We start from the raw sequence: 16,505 nt of genomic DNA on the forward strand, positions 1-16,505 counted from the left end.
ATAATTATTAGGTCCTATTCCGCCAAGGGAAATAATTACTTATTTTTTGAATTAAAGGTGAGGTATTGTGAAATAATGACATGTCTCGTAAAATAAGAAATAAGTACTTAAATAAATAAATGTTAACCAAACGGGGCCTTATTCTGCCAAACCGGTATAAATAAAAAAAACCAAAACCTTATAAAGTCAACAGGATTATGTCTACCTTTGAAGAATTTGGAATGGTTGTTGCTTGTAAATTGTAATTGTCTCAAAATCATTAAAACTGGACTTTTTTGGGTTCTAAGGATGTAGGGATGAGGAAAAAGTGGTTACCTTCACTTATTAATCTATCAATTGATAATAAGAAGTGATAAAATGACCTGCAAGTTTTTTTTTGATGTAGTACATGAGAATAAAACCAACAAAAAATAGGAGGCAGATCCCTTTAGTAACAGCAGCAGGACACTTTATCAGGAGCAGTAGTCACAAGGGTGACGCGGTTTAGTCTGAGGCTCATTTTGGATGCCCGCAATGAGTATTCTATTTTTAGAAATGTGATTCCCATAACGTGAATTAATCGTGAGTAATAGTGTTTACTTTAACACATGAATGTTAGCTAGGGAAGAAAAGAAAATAAATTATATTCAAGCATTTGATTGATCATTGAAACCCTAGGAATGAAATGAAGTTGAGGCTCATTTTGGATGCCCGCAATGGGTATTCTATTTTTAGAAATGTGATTCCCATAACGTGAATTAATCGTGAGTAATAGCGTTTACTTTAACACATGAATGTTAACTAGGGAAGAAAAGAAAATAAATTATATTCAAGCATTTGATTGATCATTGAAACCCTAGGAATGAAATGAAGTTTTTTTGCTAATTTTTCAAAGCTATCCTTTTCACATTTCATAATCATCTCTTCATAAACTACCAATATTTTCCTAGGCGTGGTCAAGTGACATAAAAAGTACTTAAAAGAATGCTAACATGATCAGAAGCAATCAAAGAGCTTGCCTCTTGAGAGAATGTAAGGTCGAATTCCACAGAGGCTACGTATTGAAAATCTATGGCCATTGAAGGTTTATCCATTCGTTAACTTTAAGACTTCAGAATTTGGTCGAGGTACTCTTAATCTGTCACAGATAGATAGATTTGTGTCCTATCTGGGCGTCAAGGCCGTAGACAAATTTTATTAGAAATGGATGCCTCCATTTCCATCAATTTTGTGTGACCATAATTCATATTGGTTATTCTTTGGGATGATTCAAAATGAAATATTATCTGCTTTGAGTCATTTTCAAGGATTAAATACTCCTTCCTTTAGGTGATGTGTTGGTTGGATGTTATTGTCAGTCTTTATTGCGTGCAAACCTTTCTAAGGAAGAGGCCAATGTACAAGTGTGGATGACTGTATCCAAGTACTGACAAAGTTTGAATAATGCTGCAGAATCTCAACCGACAGTTCACGTTATATTCTGTCTATAATATTTTTTTTGATTAAAATTTATTAATCGTCTATTCAAATCATAAGCAAAATAAAAACAACATTGCAAATCAAATCGAGCCTTAAGTCTCAATCAATTGGGATCGGATACATGAATCTGTTTGTCGCTGTTGAGTTTTGTCGAAGGCATCAGGTTGAAGGCAAGAAATATCTTTGTCCAATTGTGCTGGGCAATTTGGAAGGCAAGAAATAAGTGGGTTTTCAGCAGGAAAGTTCCAAAGCCAGGGGAGGTAATCGAGCAAGCACGGGCAGCAAATGTTGATTACCTTCAAGCAGTATATGATCGAGTAAAAAGGCCATCTCTCAGGCCTCCTCGGACAGATAGGTGGTCACCATCCCCTACCTCCGTAATTAAATTTAATTGCGATGGAGCTTTTAAATCCTCCCGCAGCTTAGCTGCCTTTGGCATTGTTGCTAGAGATAGTGGTGGACTAGCTCAGGTGTGGCAATGTGGTAGAGTAATGATATCTTCGGCATTGGCTATTGAAGATTGGGCTTTGAGGATCGCCTGCAGTGTGGCAAAAGAGTGGGAAGATCAAGAGGTTATCTTTGAGTCGGATTGCCAAATTCTTAGTAAAGGACCCAACGGTGCAGTGCCCATGGGAAATAGGAGCCTTTGTCACCGACATTCAGGAATGGGCACGAACAAGGAAATGGACGTTCGGATGGTGTGCTCGAGAGAACAACAAGACTGCCCACTGGATTGCGTCTCGATGTCTAGATAGGAAAATTTTATTTCACATGGGTTGTATTACGCCCGATTTGAATTCCGTTTTGTTTAAAGACTTGTACTGAGCAGTTTGTTTAATCCAATGACATATTCAAAAAAAAAAGAGGTTGAAGTTACCAAATGTCTGTGTTAACAAAAGACCATTACAATTTGATAAAATTAACGAATCACTATGTTGTTAGCATCAAATGGAACTCCACCACAAACATACAACAGAGTTTTACTACAACACCCAGGGAAAAAATTTTAAAAAAAAAAAAAAAGATTGAAAAACAAGAGAGAGAGAGAGAGAGAGAGAGAGAGAGAGAGCAGTAAAGAAACATATTGATACAAGGTGAAAGCAACTGAGTGTTGCATAGTATTATGTAGTCAAACCAAATAATCCTCTTGCAGTTCTATTGAACATGTTATGCACCTGTTTGGATGAGAGCCCTATCTTCTCCAAATCATTTAGCTGCAACATTCACAACATATGCATTTCGGTGTTAGCGGGAAAGAAACTTGGGAATTCCCACGTTAGCGATTCAAACATTTCTTACCGATTTTAGTGGACTTGTTTCTCTTAGCTCAAGTATGTACTCGGCCATCTTCTGTCCAATTCCCTAGATAAAAAAGAACCCAACCATACGTTAGAAATGATCATTTATCTAAATAATAAAATCTATTTCTGGGTGATAGTTCGTTTGAAAAATATACACCTTTAGTTCCATAAGCTCCTCCCTGAAATGAAGGTAGTAGTGACAATGTTAAATTTTTATGGTTTGAAGACTAATGGAATGAAAACCGAGCGACAAAAATAAGAACCTACCTGCTTGCTTGATTCAAAAAATCGATATATTCTTGGACGAGGGAGCTCTACACGTTCAGGTTAGAAAGATTAGGAGATAGAGCAGCCACTAATGCAAAATAAAAGAGAAACATTAGGCAAAATGATACTACTACATACCTTTAAGTTAGAGCCAAGTGCATTAAGTTTATCAAGAGGGGTGCCAATCTTTTCGGACTTGTCACCTGGACAACTAAGAAGGAAAGGTGTTTTGGGAGTCTTTGGATCGAGAAGAGCTAAGCGTATTTGATCTCTGGAGGACTTGTTCTCAACGATTATGTTGGAGTTGATAGGAGAAAGAACTCTCCTAAGAGAACTCTGCAGTGCTTTAATTTTCTCACAAATGGGTGATGATTCATCAAAGTTGGAATGACTGATGATTTCCATATTCTCCGCTTTGTCCGACAACTTATCTACACAGGAATGACACAATTCAGAAAATTTGAAGTATTCTACTCAGAATGACCAAGATAAAACAACGTAAAGAATGGATCAAAATACCGGGTGTACATGTTCTTGTTTCAAGCACAATCGTATCAGTAGAGACCTTGGAGTCCTCCATTGTAGTTTCCTCAATAGTGGCTTCTAGAGCCTGAAATGAAGTCTCAATGTCTAAATACATAAAATCCTTTGTAGTAGTCCTTTGTAGATTGCTTTCAGAACATAAGTTACTTACATTGTATGCATGCAGCTGAATATTGCCATCAGATTGAGCTATTGAAATTTTTCTCGAGCCACCATCTTCTGAAATTGTGCTACAATCTTTCACTTTGTGAAGGTTCGTATCTTTCTGTCAATGTAACCAAAAAGAATTTTGATACCATAACTATTTTAGTGAGGAAGAACATAAGGATTGAATGCATGTGACATGGATATATAAATTGTCTTGTACCTCCGTGCTTGGATCAACTGGAGCAACATTGGTGAATAGATTTCTGCGAGGCAAAGCAGAAGACCTACACATGGACCAAATAGTAAAAGGAAGAGATCAAGGTATACTCATGTAGTCTAAAAGTAACTAGCTTCAATCGTTAACCTCACCTTTCTTTCACAGTTGAAGCACTTTGAAAGGTGCTAGACTTCTGTTTTGCTGAGCTATATGCTTTGGGCTTCTTTGTTGAGCTCATGGCACTAGGAGTCTTTATTATCAATGGAGAACCAAAAGCCCTCATTTTTTGTGCACTACTCTTTGTCTTTCCTTTCGATTCAAGCCAAGCGCGAAGCTTTGCCTCCATGTCAACTTTAAATTTGGGAGTTTCATGTTTCTGAGCTGAAGAAACAAAATTAGAGATATGGCGGGATCGTGCTGCCAAACTGACTGTATGAACAGATTCTTGGTACTCTCCTGGATTCTACAAATAAGAAATAAAGGTAAATCACCTAAGGAATTCATCATAACATCAAAGATATCAGGTGAGTGCTAGAATAATTACCAAACAAGCGACCATCAAAGCACGACTAGTTCCACCAAGAGAATCTTGCAATATCCGGGTTAGTTTGCTTTCTCTGTAAGGCACTCGAGGTCTGCTGTTATTTAGCGCATAAATAACGTTTGACAGTGCAAACAAGGATTGATTAATTTTTGCGCTTTCTTGGAGACGAATCCCTTCATTACAGGTCCTCCGGTTATCTTCATTACCTGGTTGAATCATAAATACACTTGAGAACCACTAATTGGTAAGGGAGTGTTGGTACCTTAAATGTCAGCATCCCGAAAATTATGCTAGTGTGTTTGCCATAACCTCTTTTTTTTCTTTCGGGCCAAAAACAACTTTTTTTTAAGCAACCTTAAAAGCTGATTCTTAGAAGCATCAATCTTTTCCGCTTTTGGATTCTTATTTCTAGAATCAGCTTTTGTAAAATCTAGTTTTGTTACACACTTCCTGAATGGTTCAGCTTTAACTAGAAGTCTAGAAGTATAAGAAATGCGATTAGAACCTGCTAAATCAATAAGGTTAAGCTTCCCAGCAACAATAAGCCCAGAACCTTCACCACAAGGAGATGAAACAGTAATTGCAAGCACTCCATGGCTCCTACTAGAGACGTCGTTAAGACCCGTGTGTGCAACCTTTCTCCTCTGATTTCCACAAGAAAACACGTCATGGAATTCAGGCATCGAATTGACCGGGACCTTAGATAGCCCCTTCAGATGAATCTCCCCATCTTTGTCTTCCATCACTGCAATTTCCTGTGGTTTGACTTCCATAAGATCATAGCACCTGTCCATATAGACTTCATAATACGAAATCTCTGCAATACTTCCTGTGCTGTGGCACAAGGATAAAACTGTTGACATGGCCAGCGGTATCAAACCTGGGATCTCATCAGTGCCCTGCATCATCATCGTCCATACCATGAATTCCGTCACAAACATATGAATAAAAACTACAAACAATGAGACAAAAACCACTAAAGCAAGTATTAAAGGAATTCCTAATTTGCACATTCTGTGATGAGGCAACCTTTTGGAGCACTATGCTAAATCTTAAACCAAAGTAGTCACATACCCATAAAAGTGTTTCACTATGTCCCAAACTCATTCTACCACGTTGGATTAAGCCTCTTCAATCTTCCTCGAGTGCAAATACTCGAAAGCTATGCTTAACCCATCATCAAACGTATTTATTAACAACAACCTATGATATCATTCTCGTTAATGAATCAAGACATGTTACAGAGTATATATACCAGCTATGTTTCAGTCTCTGACATAAGCAATACTAACACCAGTCCAGACTGTTTTTCCTCTAACAATTGAAACCTGTCAACCATAAGAACATTACCATTGATGTATAATCAACTAGTCTTCCTGTCACTTAACTTCAGTTCGGCCACAAACCAAACAATGGCCCTTTAGACGAAATCAATCATAGTCATAGACAACATGCTAAAGCAGAAGATACAACATAGTTACAAACTTCAAGTCATACTATTAATGAGCACAAGCAGAGATTAATTCACCCACCTTCGTTAGCAGGCGAGCAAGGACACCTAGTACATGCTATAATGGAGCTCTCTTTTACGAGTCTTCTGTTTGCTGTTATACAGATCTTGGTCTAGTCACTACGTAGGTGGAAAACCTGACGGGTTTTCTATTTGCTCGCTTAGTTAAGCACATCCAACAAACCATAGGCTACAATATGGGTTATTTACGTATGGTCCAAGAATTAGAAAAACACAGACCTCATCTCTCTATGCTCGTTGTCTCGATGACAATGTCGCTCACTCGTGTGACTGAGTCAACATCAAACTAAGCCCGCGATATACCTTGAATACCAAAGAACTAACTAATCACATGGGTAATGTGTGTGTACATAGAGATGTTATAAAATGATTTATCAGCGCCATATGTTTTTAACATATATTTCATCATTAGCGATCCAATGAAGAAATAAACAATCATAGTCTGCGAAGTTCAAAGCCAATCATGTCGGAGATCCAATTATATTTCCCATCCACTTCTAACCCCAATTATATGTTGTAACGATAGGGCAACTCCGATATGTTATGTTCTCCAGTTCATCCTAGCAAAACAACTCTAGCACCCCCTTTGGATGGAGAAAAGAAAGGGGAAGGGCCAATCAAAACATTTCTTTTTTGTGCTTTTTTCTCCATTTTTCACCGAAGTGCTCAATCCAAGTGAGTAATTTCTTAAGAAACTACAACCCTTTCCTTTCTTTTCTCATGAAATCACTACATCCAAAGGGGCTGGTCATAGTCCTCATCGGGTGAAGGCAAAATCAAGCCACTTCAAGTTGAGTTAGAATAAAACCTGCATAGTGTAGGTTTTTCCACTGCAAGTAGCCCCATATGCAAAGACAGTAGCATTGCAGCCATTAAAGATCTCTGGAATCAAAGGGCTGACTTCTCTGTGGAAAATCTTGCTCAAATTGTTGTCCTCTTGCCCAAAGAACGAGTCCAACTTGTAACACTCGTTCCGACTGTACCCACAAAATTCAAAGAAGAAAGTTGAAAAATGACGAATCAGAATGATTGGCCAAAAACCCAAGAATTTAAAAAAAATAAAAACAGAATAACAAGGAAAAAGGGTTACCTTGTTTCTGGATCTTTGAGATGAACCGTGACTTCCTGGGTAGAGTCGAGTTCCGAATCAAGAACAGAGACGCAAGGAGTGGAGTTTCCGTTTCTGGAAGCGGTTTCGTGGGGGAGAAAGGGACGGACCCTTATTATGACCCTGACCTTTGAGATTGAACTCGATGATTTTGCAGGAGTCAACATTTTGTAGAGAGAGAGAAGTAATGGATAAGAGAATTTGTAGATTTTCTTGGCTGGAGAAGACAGAGGAATCCCAGACACAGAGAGGGAGTGAGGTTTTTAGGAACAGAGTTTGGGAACATTTGATTTGACCGTTAGAGTCCGTTTTAAACTGACGATTTGAATTGAGCTTTTTTTCCGTTTGAAAGAGAGAGTTTGGGTAAAGGGAGAGTCACCGGGCACGGATCCCGTGCGTGGCCACGTGGGGCCATCGTTTTGGTTAATGAGTATTTTATTTAGTAACGCAAGTGTCCTAGTCAGTTTGAACGCACGTTGAATAAATCGGTGGATCAATTTCACCGCTGGCTTGCGGATTCTCAATTCAAGCGAGAACAAAGCTCTATATGGACCAGAAGCCGCTATAGTAGCTAGTGTTCTAGAGGTTCAGAAAATGTACTAAAATTTTATATTCTTTTATATATGTAATTTGATTTTTCTTTTATATTGTTTTTGTCTCCTCTGACCTAAATTTAGGAGCCGTCCCTGATATGAACTGAGGCTTCATTCCAAAAACCTTCTTAAAAAATAAATAACTTATTTCGTATTTTTAAACTAAAAAATAATGTAAATAAAAAATAAATTTTCAATTTTTTTTGCATCGCATAAAAAATCTCATCGAGATCTTTCAAATAAGATCCATATTGTATATTTTTAGATTTTAATAAGTCCATAATTTTTTAGCTTGAAATTGTTTTCTTAAAAAATAAGAATTTTTTTGCGGAACGGGGCCTCATACTCCAATAGGGTTCTTTTTATTCACTTGACGAGTAGTAAACAACAAATGTTTGTCTCATTTACCCCCACATGTTTTGTTTGTCTTATTTACCCCCACATGTTCTTGGACGGTGAGTTTGTGTTTTGTGTTTGTCCATTCAATTTATGTCAAATTATATTGCAAAAAAAGTAGTTTGATAAAGCCAATATTGTCATTCTCCATAAAATTAGGATGCAAACACAACATAAGGTTTGTTTTTCGTTCTCAAGTATGGGGCTGTTTGGGCTAACTTTTTATTGTCTTTTGGCACTGTCTTTTTTTTTTTTTTTTTCCCTTGTTTTTCTTTTAATTTTTATAAGATTCGGGTCAAATTTATATCACATTGTCTGTCTCAACGAGATGAATCGAAAAAAATAGCCCAAAGTAAAAAAAAAATTCATATGACAATGCTAAAAACACTTTAAAATGGTCTTTTCGAATAATAATAATGCATCTCTAACATTCTCATAATTTTGCAAATAAATCTCCAAAACTACAATAGATCCTTAGTCAACAGTAATAATGATCTCTCCAAATAATTTCCTAAATAAAACAATCATCTAAATGCTTCAATTTAGCTGTCACTAACATAGTACTTAACTTGAAAAAAGAAATAACGCCGGTAAGTATATACAACACGACCGCTATAAGCATTGCTCAAATAAGAACATGCCCCATAAAACGAGAAAACAAATCTAAATGGATCATTTTGAAATGACAAATCGTTTGTAGCCTTGTAAACATCTGAGCATCTCGGTATATGGTAAGAACCATTTTTTAGGTAAAAAAAATGCGCCACTTGGGCCGTATAAAAAAAAAATGGGGAAATTTCTGGCCGGTCCTAAATTTTACATGGGGTTTCATGTAAACAAATTTTTAAAGTACTATCTCATTTGGATCCTTTTTAAAGATGTTTTTACTATTTTGCCCCTATCACTTTTCATACCTCAAGAATTTACACCTCTTAGGATTCACACTTCCGAGAATTCACACCTCCCAAGATTCACACCCCCAAGAATTCACACATTTCAAAATTCATACCTCCAAAAATTCACACCTCTCAGAATTCACACCCCTTTGTATAATTCACACATTTGCGGAATTCACACTCCTAAAATTCACATCTTTTAAAGAATTCTTGGAGTGAACTTTTTGGTGTGAATTTTTGGGTGTATAAATTCTTAGATGTGTGAATTCTCAGGTGTGAATGCTTCAAAATTAGATTTGGCAACTCAAATAAAAAAAACTAAAAAAAATTTATTCACATTCCGATGCAACTATTGGACTTCTTTTTTCAATTTTTTTTAAACATCAGGACCTACTCCAAATATTGCTCATTATTCCCAACACAGGGGGCTCACTAGTCTGCAAAAATTGACACCGCTTTTCAGAATTCACACCAACACTATGTTGACATATGCTTCCGTTGTTTAGCAAGAATTCACACCGCTTTCCAGATTTCACACCCACACTATGTTGACATATATACGTACATAGATATCCTGAAGAGAATTCACACTCCTCTTTGTTGTTCCATTGGCTTTTAAATTTATAAGCAGAGCTTCTTCAAATCCGGGAAAAATGTGAGACAACAGTATACGTATACAAATTGCATCTACATACATATGGACACAAAAACTAAAACCTGAATTTTGGGTGGATTCTTGGTGTGAATTATAGGTGAATTGTTGGTGTGAATTCTTTGGTATGTGAATTTACACCCCCAAAATTCACATCCATTTGAAGAATTTCACACCCTAAAATAGCCCTATGTACATATTCACAACTCTAAATCCAAAATTCCAACACGCATATGCAAAATTCACGCCCCCAAATTACACAAACAGCCATAATCTCATCCAACCTCAATCATATGAGTAGAATAACTATCCCTTAAATATTTTTTTTTTAAAAACCCTCATAATTCACCACATATATCAATTGAATATTTTCCGATCTGCACAATTTACACCAAGAATTCACATCTCAATCGAATATTTTCCAACACTTAAACTCATATATTGTTGGTTTAGTAAAGTTCAGAATGCTAGCCAAAAAGCCTTGAAGAACCTCAGCATAAATACACGCATAAACAAGCACGTGTTTATGCTTAAATACGTATTGTTATCAGATTTGGGGAAATTGATTGCGAAACAAAGAATATAGTGAATTATGAACCTCCATCTGAGAGGAGACCGTGGTGGTCGTGGGAGGTTGGGAAGTAATCAACGGCTTCGTTGGACCAGATTTAGGGTTTTACGAACTCATTTCTACCCCCGTTTAACTTCGCGACTTCGAGTAGCACAAGATCGTCATCTTGCACCCTAAGTCCCAGCTACCGAATAGCATCTCCACGGTCCGGCGGACTGAGAACGTCGCTGCCCAGTGGTTGGTGCGGGTCATGGCTTCACTGACTGTCAAGGACGACGAAGACTAGTAGTTGTAGAGGTGAAGACAGAGGTTAACGTCGATGAAGAGGGAGTTGGTATGTGGAGAAGAAGCTGGAGCTGAAGGAGAGCGGAAGCCAAGAACAAAAAAGAAGAAGAAAGAAGTTGGAGGAGTGGAAGGCGCGGAGGAGAGAAGGGTATATTAGGCAGATTACGTAAAAGGGGGGCCTGAATGAGTACGCTTAGGGAAAATGACGGCCCAGGACGTGTTTTGATAATTAATACCCGTCAAGGACATGCTGAGAACATTTGAGAACATTTGTTAATACTGAAAATGTCCTTGAAAGGTATTAATTATCAAACACGTCCTTGGCCGTCATTTTCCCGTACGCTTAGACACGCACTGAGCCTAGATGGGTAGGTGGTGACAAAAGGAGGCCGGCCAAGAAGAATCCCAAAAAAAATACACCCTCTGGGCCTATATTCATATGTCATTGATTTTACTCGATGGATTTGTACATGTAGGACCCAACAAATCAGGCTTCGAGTAGGTCCAAAACATCAGACCCAAGCCCAACTCATAGGGCTAAAATTGGGCGCAGACTGGGCTTTATCTCAATGGCTTGGAGCGGGTTCGGCCCACTTGCTTGCTTCATTTGTAAAATTTGTAAGAGGTGGCCCTTCCAAAATGATTGGGTGACTACTATGCCCCCAAAGTTTGATTTAGAGATAAAAAGTCAATTCTCCCTCTCAAAAAATTGATCTCTTGCTGTAGGTTTTCATATTAAATTGCTTATAAGTTATAACCACATCCAATTGAATCATCCGTCGTATTAAGTACTTCATAGAATGTGGCAGTAGGTTTTCCATCTCCTAACCACTTGTTGCGAGGACTTATTGAGTTATGTTTTGTCACATATCACCGATGAATACATTTAGTTTGAGTCGTGAATTCTACGCTTGCCACGCAAAATGGTTTAATACTTCTATAAGTCAAAATGACGAGTTTGAGTTTGGGGTGATTTTGTTGGATTAGATACCCCACTTTCTTTAAAGAAATACTCTATCCATTCGGATTTAATAGTCCCTAATTCAATTTTAATTTCACCGGATAAACAATGAGTTATATCTTTAAATTAATAATGAATTATATATCCAATATAGATTTGTTTGATAAATTACAAGATATAATCGATTGAAAAATGACACAAACTCCCAAAGAGATTCAGAGAACATTAAATCCGGATGGATGGAGTAACTTTTGGAATTGCTCAAGTAAAAATGCTCACGTGCTCATGCCTTCATTTTTTATGTTTTTTTTTTTTTTAATGATCAGAATGCTCATGTCTTAAATTGGAGTTGGTTTGCAAGTTAGATATCCAAAATTAAAGGGGTCTAATGTATAATAGTTGAAAACCTCAGGGGGCCTTTGAGCAAATAACTTGAGAGCCTCAGGCGATTACTAGGGTTTTAGACAGAGACCCCATTCCTGAAGAAAATTGAGCAACCAGTTGCTGTTTTGCCTTTGAAACCAAAACCCTCGAACGCTCTCGGAAATCGAAGATGGACAAGAGCATGCTCGGAGACCTCGACTCTCTTCCAGAGGCTGATAAGCAGAAGATGGCCGCCATGATCGACCAGCTCCAGATCCGCGACAGGTTCTCTCTCTCTCTCTCTCTCTCTCTCTCTCTCTCTCATGTATATATTTATATATATACTCAAATGAATATTATGCATACTCTGTATAATAGGAGCCGTAATTGGTTTTGGGGATCGAATTGAGTTAATTTCTATTGTTTAGCAAGTGGGTCTCTGACTTGAAGCACTGAGTAAGGCTTTACTTTGCATCTTTCTTTAATTTGTGGAGAGCAAGGAAAAAGATCGTAAATTCTGCTTTAGCATCCTTTTGTCCACGAGGAAATAGAATTTGTTACCTTTTGTGTGCTCCCTGTAAGCATCTCCACAAATCCAAACAAAGAACAAGTTTTTCAACGAGTCACCTGCACGTTTGCAAGTTATCGATTGCTGTTTTGGGTGTTAAAATGGACACTGGAGCTGATTTTCGTTGGAGAAGAGAAGAGCACTCCTGTGAAGTCACCAGTGTTCTAAAAGTCAGCCGCATAGGCTGACTAGTCCCTGCCTAGGCGCTAGGAGGTGGTCCAACGCCTAGATTAGGCAGTCGACTAGTCAGCGCCTAGTCCCCGCGTAGGCGCTAGGCACCCCTTCTCCGCACGCCTAGTGGTTTTTCTAACCTTCGAAGTCACACAGATTTGTTGGAGGTGTTTGGCATCCGTGCCAAAATTGAGTTTTTGAAAAAGGTTTTGCACTGTGATAGTGTGTCTTTCTGCAATGGAATTCCAGAATTAAATGATAATGCTAGGGCCTTACATCTTAAAATTGGGACGGAGATAGTTCATACATCAAATTCAATTTCAGAGGCAGCAAGCAGGCCTGCCCAAAGAAGAAATAACAACTGATCAATGCAGCACGTCACTCTCCAAAAAAGGGAAGCTCATAAGACGATGATCTTGATGTTCTCCCAAGCGAAACTAGTAAGCTTTCTTGGATGATATGGCGAAATAGGGTTAAATTCACCTTTATCTGAGGTAGCCTCCTCCCCAAACACGAGCTAGCTTGCATTGAGAACGAGGGGCCAGGCTGTTAACTTTGCTAGCCTCGTACTGTTATGATATAGCAAAGTTTTCTTTCTTCCCTTGTAATTCATAAAGGCCAGAGATCTTGGATTCTTGTTGTTGCTGCTGACTTCAAGTAGGTCAAGCTAATGTCAGTTTACAGTATTATTGATTCGACATTCATTCAATCGTGAAATTCAAGTACTTCGATAAACAATTTCATTGTTTTACGTTTTACCCATACTCCTAAATTTTATGTTTCAGTAAAGTAAAAAGCCAAAAGTTCAGTTCTTTCTGTATTTGCCATTTTTGGTTGGGGTAACCATGGACAATATGTGCTGCATGATATTGTGGGAACTGAAATTTGTTACCAGGGTTGAGAACTGTGAATTGTGATTTCTCTTCTGTTATTGAATCTGTTCCGTCACTCTTAGAAACAATTTTTGAGTTTTTCCTGCAATCACTTGTTTTTATGCTTCAGTCAAATGATCGGTTCCTGGAGGAATTTAAGGTACTGCTAAAGTCGATAGGATGACAAAGAGTGTTTGGCTCTTTCTCTTTTTCCCTTGAATCCATTTTGCAGTTTAAGGATGTATAATTCACTCGTGGAGAGATGTTTCACTGATTGTGTGGACACATTCCGGCGCAAATCACTTGACAAACAAGAGGAGACCTGTGTTCGTCGGTGTGCTGAGAAGTTCCTGAAGCACTCGATGCGTGTTGGCATGAGATTTGCAGAGCTCAACCAAGGTGCTGCAACACCTGATTAAGGTGTACTTAATGCTTTTCGTAGCAAACTTTGTAACTTCTGGAAACTGTTTATGGCTTCAATACTTTCTTCTTGGATTTGAGCTATTGTCCAATTTGGGTTATAACCCCTATTTTACGAGTAGGAGAGATTTTCAGTCTCTGACAATTTCTGGAATTTACAGAAGATCTAATAAGTTGGCTCATTTTTTTGTAGTAGTCTGCTCTGGATGATAACAGATATTATGCTCGCCAAATTGTTGCTACTTGGATTTTGATTAATTTTGCCAAGAATTGACATGTCTGTTGTACTTGATTATGGTCTGAGCTGCTATCTACTTGTCTGTTTGCATTAAAACACTTCTTCCTCCTTTATGATCTCCTCGGTCATCTTAGTTCTAATTAACAATTCATTTGTCTGTTGCATGTTCCGATTAGTGTGGTAAGCATTTCCTTGCAATTGAGATACTGGCCAATCATTTTGATGGAATTACTTATTATGGTTTAGAGGAAGAATTTTGTTGAGCATGTGACATTTGGGTTCTGGTTTCCAGATGCACTTATATGGGTTCTGGTTCTTGTGGGTAGTGTCAGGAAAGTAACCATGTATTTGTTTTGCTCCACCCCATTTTCCCAAGCTTGTCCGCAACTCTGGTTCCTGTCTCAGGTCGGGAAAGTTGTGCCATTGCACCGCCTTTAGAAGTTTATTTTGGACTTGCTTCCTTTTTAGTAAGTTGACAGCCACCATCGATCTCCACCTCCACGAGGGTAAGTCCTCTGAGCATTGCTTCAATTCCTCTTTGGATCGCCTTTCCTTTGTGCATTCCGGCAGCTTCCCCGCACCCAAAAAAAAAGAAAAAGAAAAAGAAATCCGGTTGTGCATTCCACCAGCTTCCCTTATTGCCCGAGCACCCAGTGACCCTTGGTGTCTGAAACTCCTCCAAATCTAGCTGGACCTGGATTTCCTTCAGAGCACGCATAACGCATTTGTATATTGAGTTTAACTTTCTACTGGCATAAGCGAAGTTCAGAGTATTTTAATTGGTGTACCTTTGGATTGCCTCTCCAACTTCCTGAGATCGACATTACTTGGAGCTTCTCCGTCTACAAGGTCAGGAGTTCAACTCCCACGCCACCCATCCCCTACTCCCTTGCCCGAGAATAGGTGCAGGAATTGCCTTGCCCAAAAAATGTGTGCATGCCTGTGGGCTTACAATTTTATGGAGTATTTGGATCTATGAAGAGAAGGAAAGAAATAAGAACAGGAAATGAAGTGAAAGAAGCTATTTACTTTTAGCATCAGAAAGATGATGAAATTGAATAGTTATTTTAAGAGAATAAATTCTTTACACCAGTGTAAACATTTGTTTCCTCCAAATCAATTATATTGCGCCATGTCGCCATGTTCTATTGATTGAGACCACTGTATTGCAACGTGGCGAGATGTTATTGATTTGGAAGAAACAAATGTTTACACCGGCGGTATAAAGAATTTATTCTCTTATTTTAAAGCAATGTTGATTCTTTTTGTAGGTTTTTCATGATAGGACAATACTCCCGCCATCCCATAAAAGTTTGGCACTTTTACTATTTCAGCTTTATGAAAAAATTAACTATATATTTTAATCCGTGATATTTTTTTATAAGTAATATGGATCTTGTTTGATAGATTTTAATTTGTTCTATTAAACAAAGTTCAAAAAATCATCTAAAATATTACGGATTGAAAGATATATGCAATTTAAAAATGATATTCATTCTTGAAAATGCCAAATTTTACGGAACTGCGGGAGTATAATTTGTCTATTTGACCTCTATTTTGTATAGCCACAACTGTACTAGTATAAGGGTTGTATCAACAGAAAGGGAAAAGAAAAAAGAAAAGAAAAGAAAAGAAAAAAGAAAGAAAGAAAGTTATTTTCCTCCTCACATTACTTTCTTGCCAAGTAATCTCTTTTATTTTTGTTCCTAAAATCAGACATGGTCAAGTGTTTACCTCCTCTCTTTCTTTCCTTTATTGGCGAGACCAGATCAATGTAGTTAAATATGGGAAAATAATTTGATTATTTCTTTTTCTCAACGAGGGTTTCTTGTTTACCATATAGTGAAATTTATGTTCCGTTTGATGTAGTTCAAATTCTATTATTTTCTATTTTGGTAATTAAAAATAAAACATCTAAATCTTTTGTGTCATTTACTTAAAGTTTGCACTACTATAATTTTTGTACAAGGCAATATTATATCTTCGTAGGTAGTGAACTATTTTAGCTTTTTGTCAAAATATAGAACTTTTGGAAAATTTGTCCAGGCAAAAGCAATAAATAACGAAAACTATAAACCAAACTTGTGAAAATACAAAATAGACAGAGACGACAGTCTAAAATTTTATTTGTTCTCGAATTGTTTTTAGTTTTCGTGAACTTTTCCAGCTCTTGAAATTAATTTTGTGTATTTCGATTTCTTTCATTAGGACGAACAAAAAAACCGAAATTGTAAAACAATATTTAAAAAGACACTAAAAATTTTGGCCAAATATTCTCTATTTTTTCCCCCACCAAGTCCCAAAAAAGCGAATCCGGGGTGCACGCTGACCCTAAGGGACAACATGCGTGTTGCGCCAATTTGGACCGTCCGTGCTCGGCAATAGACGGCTCAAATTGTATCT

General features: G+C 37.6%; 2 protein-coding genes across 4 annotated transcripts; one reads left to right on the plus strand and one right to left on the minus strand.

Annotated features, from left to right (window-relative positions):
- Positions 1-2,341: 2,341 nt before the first annotated feature.
- Positions 2,342-7,452, minus strand: LOC131326395 (kinesin-like protein KIN-10B). Of its 3 annotated transcripts, none has more exons than XM_058359168.1 (13): positions 7,099-7,452; positions 6,817-6,985; positions 4,983-5,376; positions 4,478-4,683; positions 4,086-4,396; positions 3,937-4,000; positions 3,721-3,834; positions 3,555-3,636; positions 3,165-3,457; positions 3,027-3,073; positions 2,917-2,938; positions 2,758-2,820; positions 2,342-2,672 (listed from the first exon to the last, which is right to left on the minus strand). In XM_058359168.1, the coding sequence occupies exons 1-13, from the start codon at positions 7,281-7,283 to the stop codon at positions 2,580-2,582; spliced, it is 2,043 nt and encodes a 680-aa protein (XP_058215151.1). In that variant the 5' UTR covers positions 7,284-7,452; the 3' UTR covers positions 2,342-2,579. The 3 variants fall into 3 exon arrangements, with proteins under 3 accessions (XP_058215151.1, XP_058215150.1, XP_058215152.1); XM_058359167.1 differs by having other exon boundaries at positions 3,546-3,636; positions 7,099-7,451; XM_058359169.1 differs by lacking the exons at positions 6,817-6,985; positions 7,099-7,452 and adding an exon at positions 5,552-5,620 and having other exon boundaries at positions 3,546-3,636.
- Positions 7,453-11,904: 4,452 nt separating this feature from the next.
- LOC131326401 (mitochondrial import inner membrane translocase subunit Tim9) lies at positions 11,905-14,140 on the plus strand. The gene is made up of 2 exons (XM_058359182.1): positions 11,905-12,118; positions 13,677-14,140. The coding sequence occupies exons 1-2, from the start codon at positions 12,024-12,026 to the stop codon at positions 13,861-13,863; spliced, it is 282 nt and encodes a 93-aa protein (XP_058215165.1). The 5' UTR covers positions 11,905-12,023; the 3' UTR covers positions 13,864-14,140.
- Positions 14,141-16,505: the final 2,365 nt, after the last annotated feature.

Source organism: Rhododendron vialii, chromosome 5a, assembly GCF_030253575.1.
Source record: "Rhododendron vialii isolate Sample 1 chromosome 5a, ASM3025357v1".
Classification (NCBI taxonomy): Eukaryota; Viridiplantae; Streptophyta; class Magnoliopsida; order Ericales; family Ericaceae; genus Rhododendron; species Rhododendron vialii.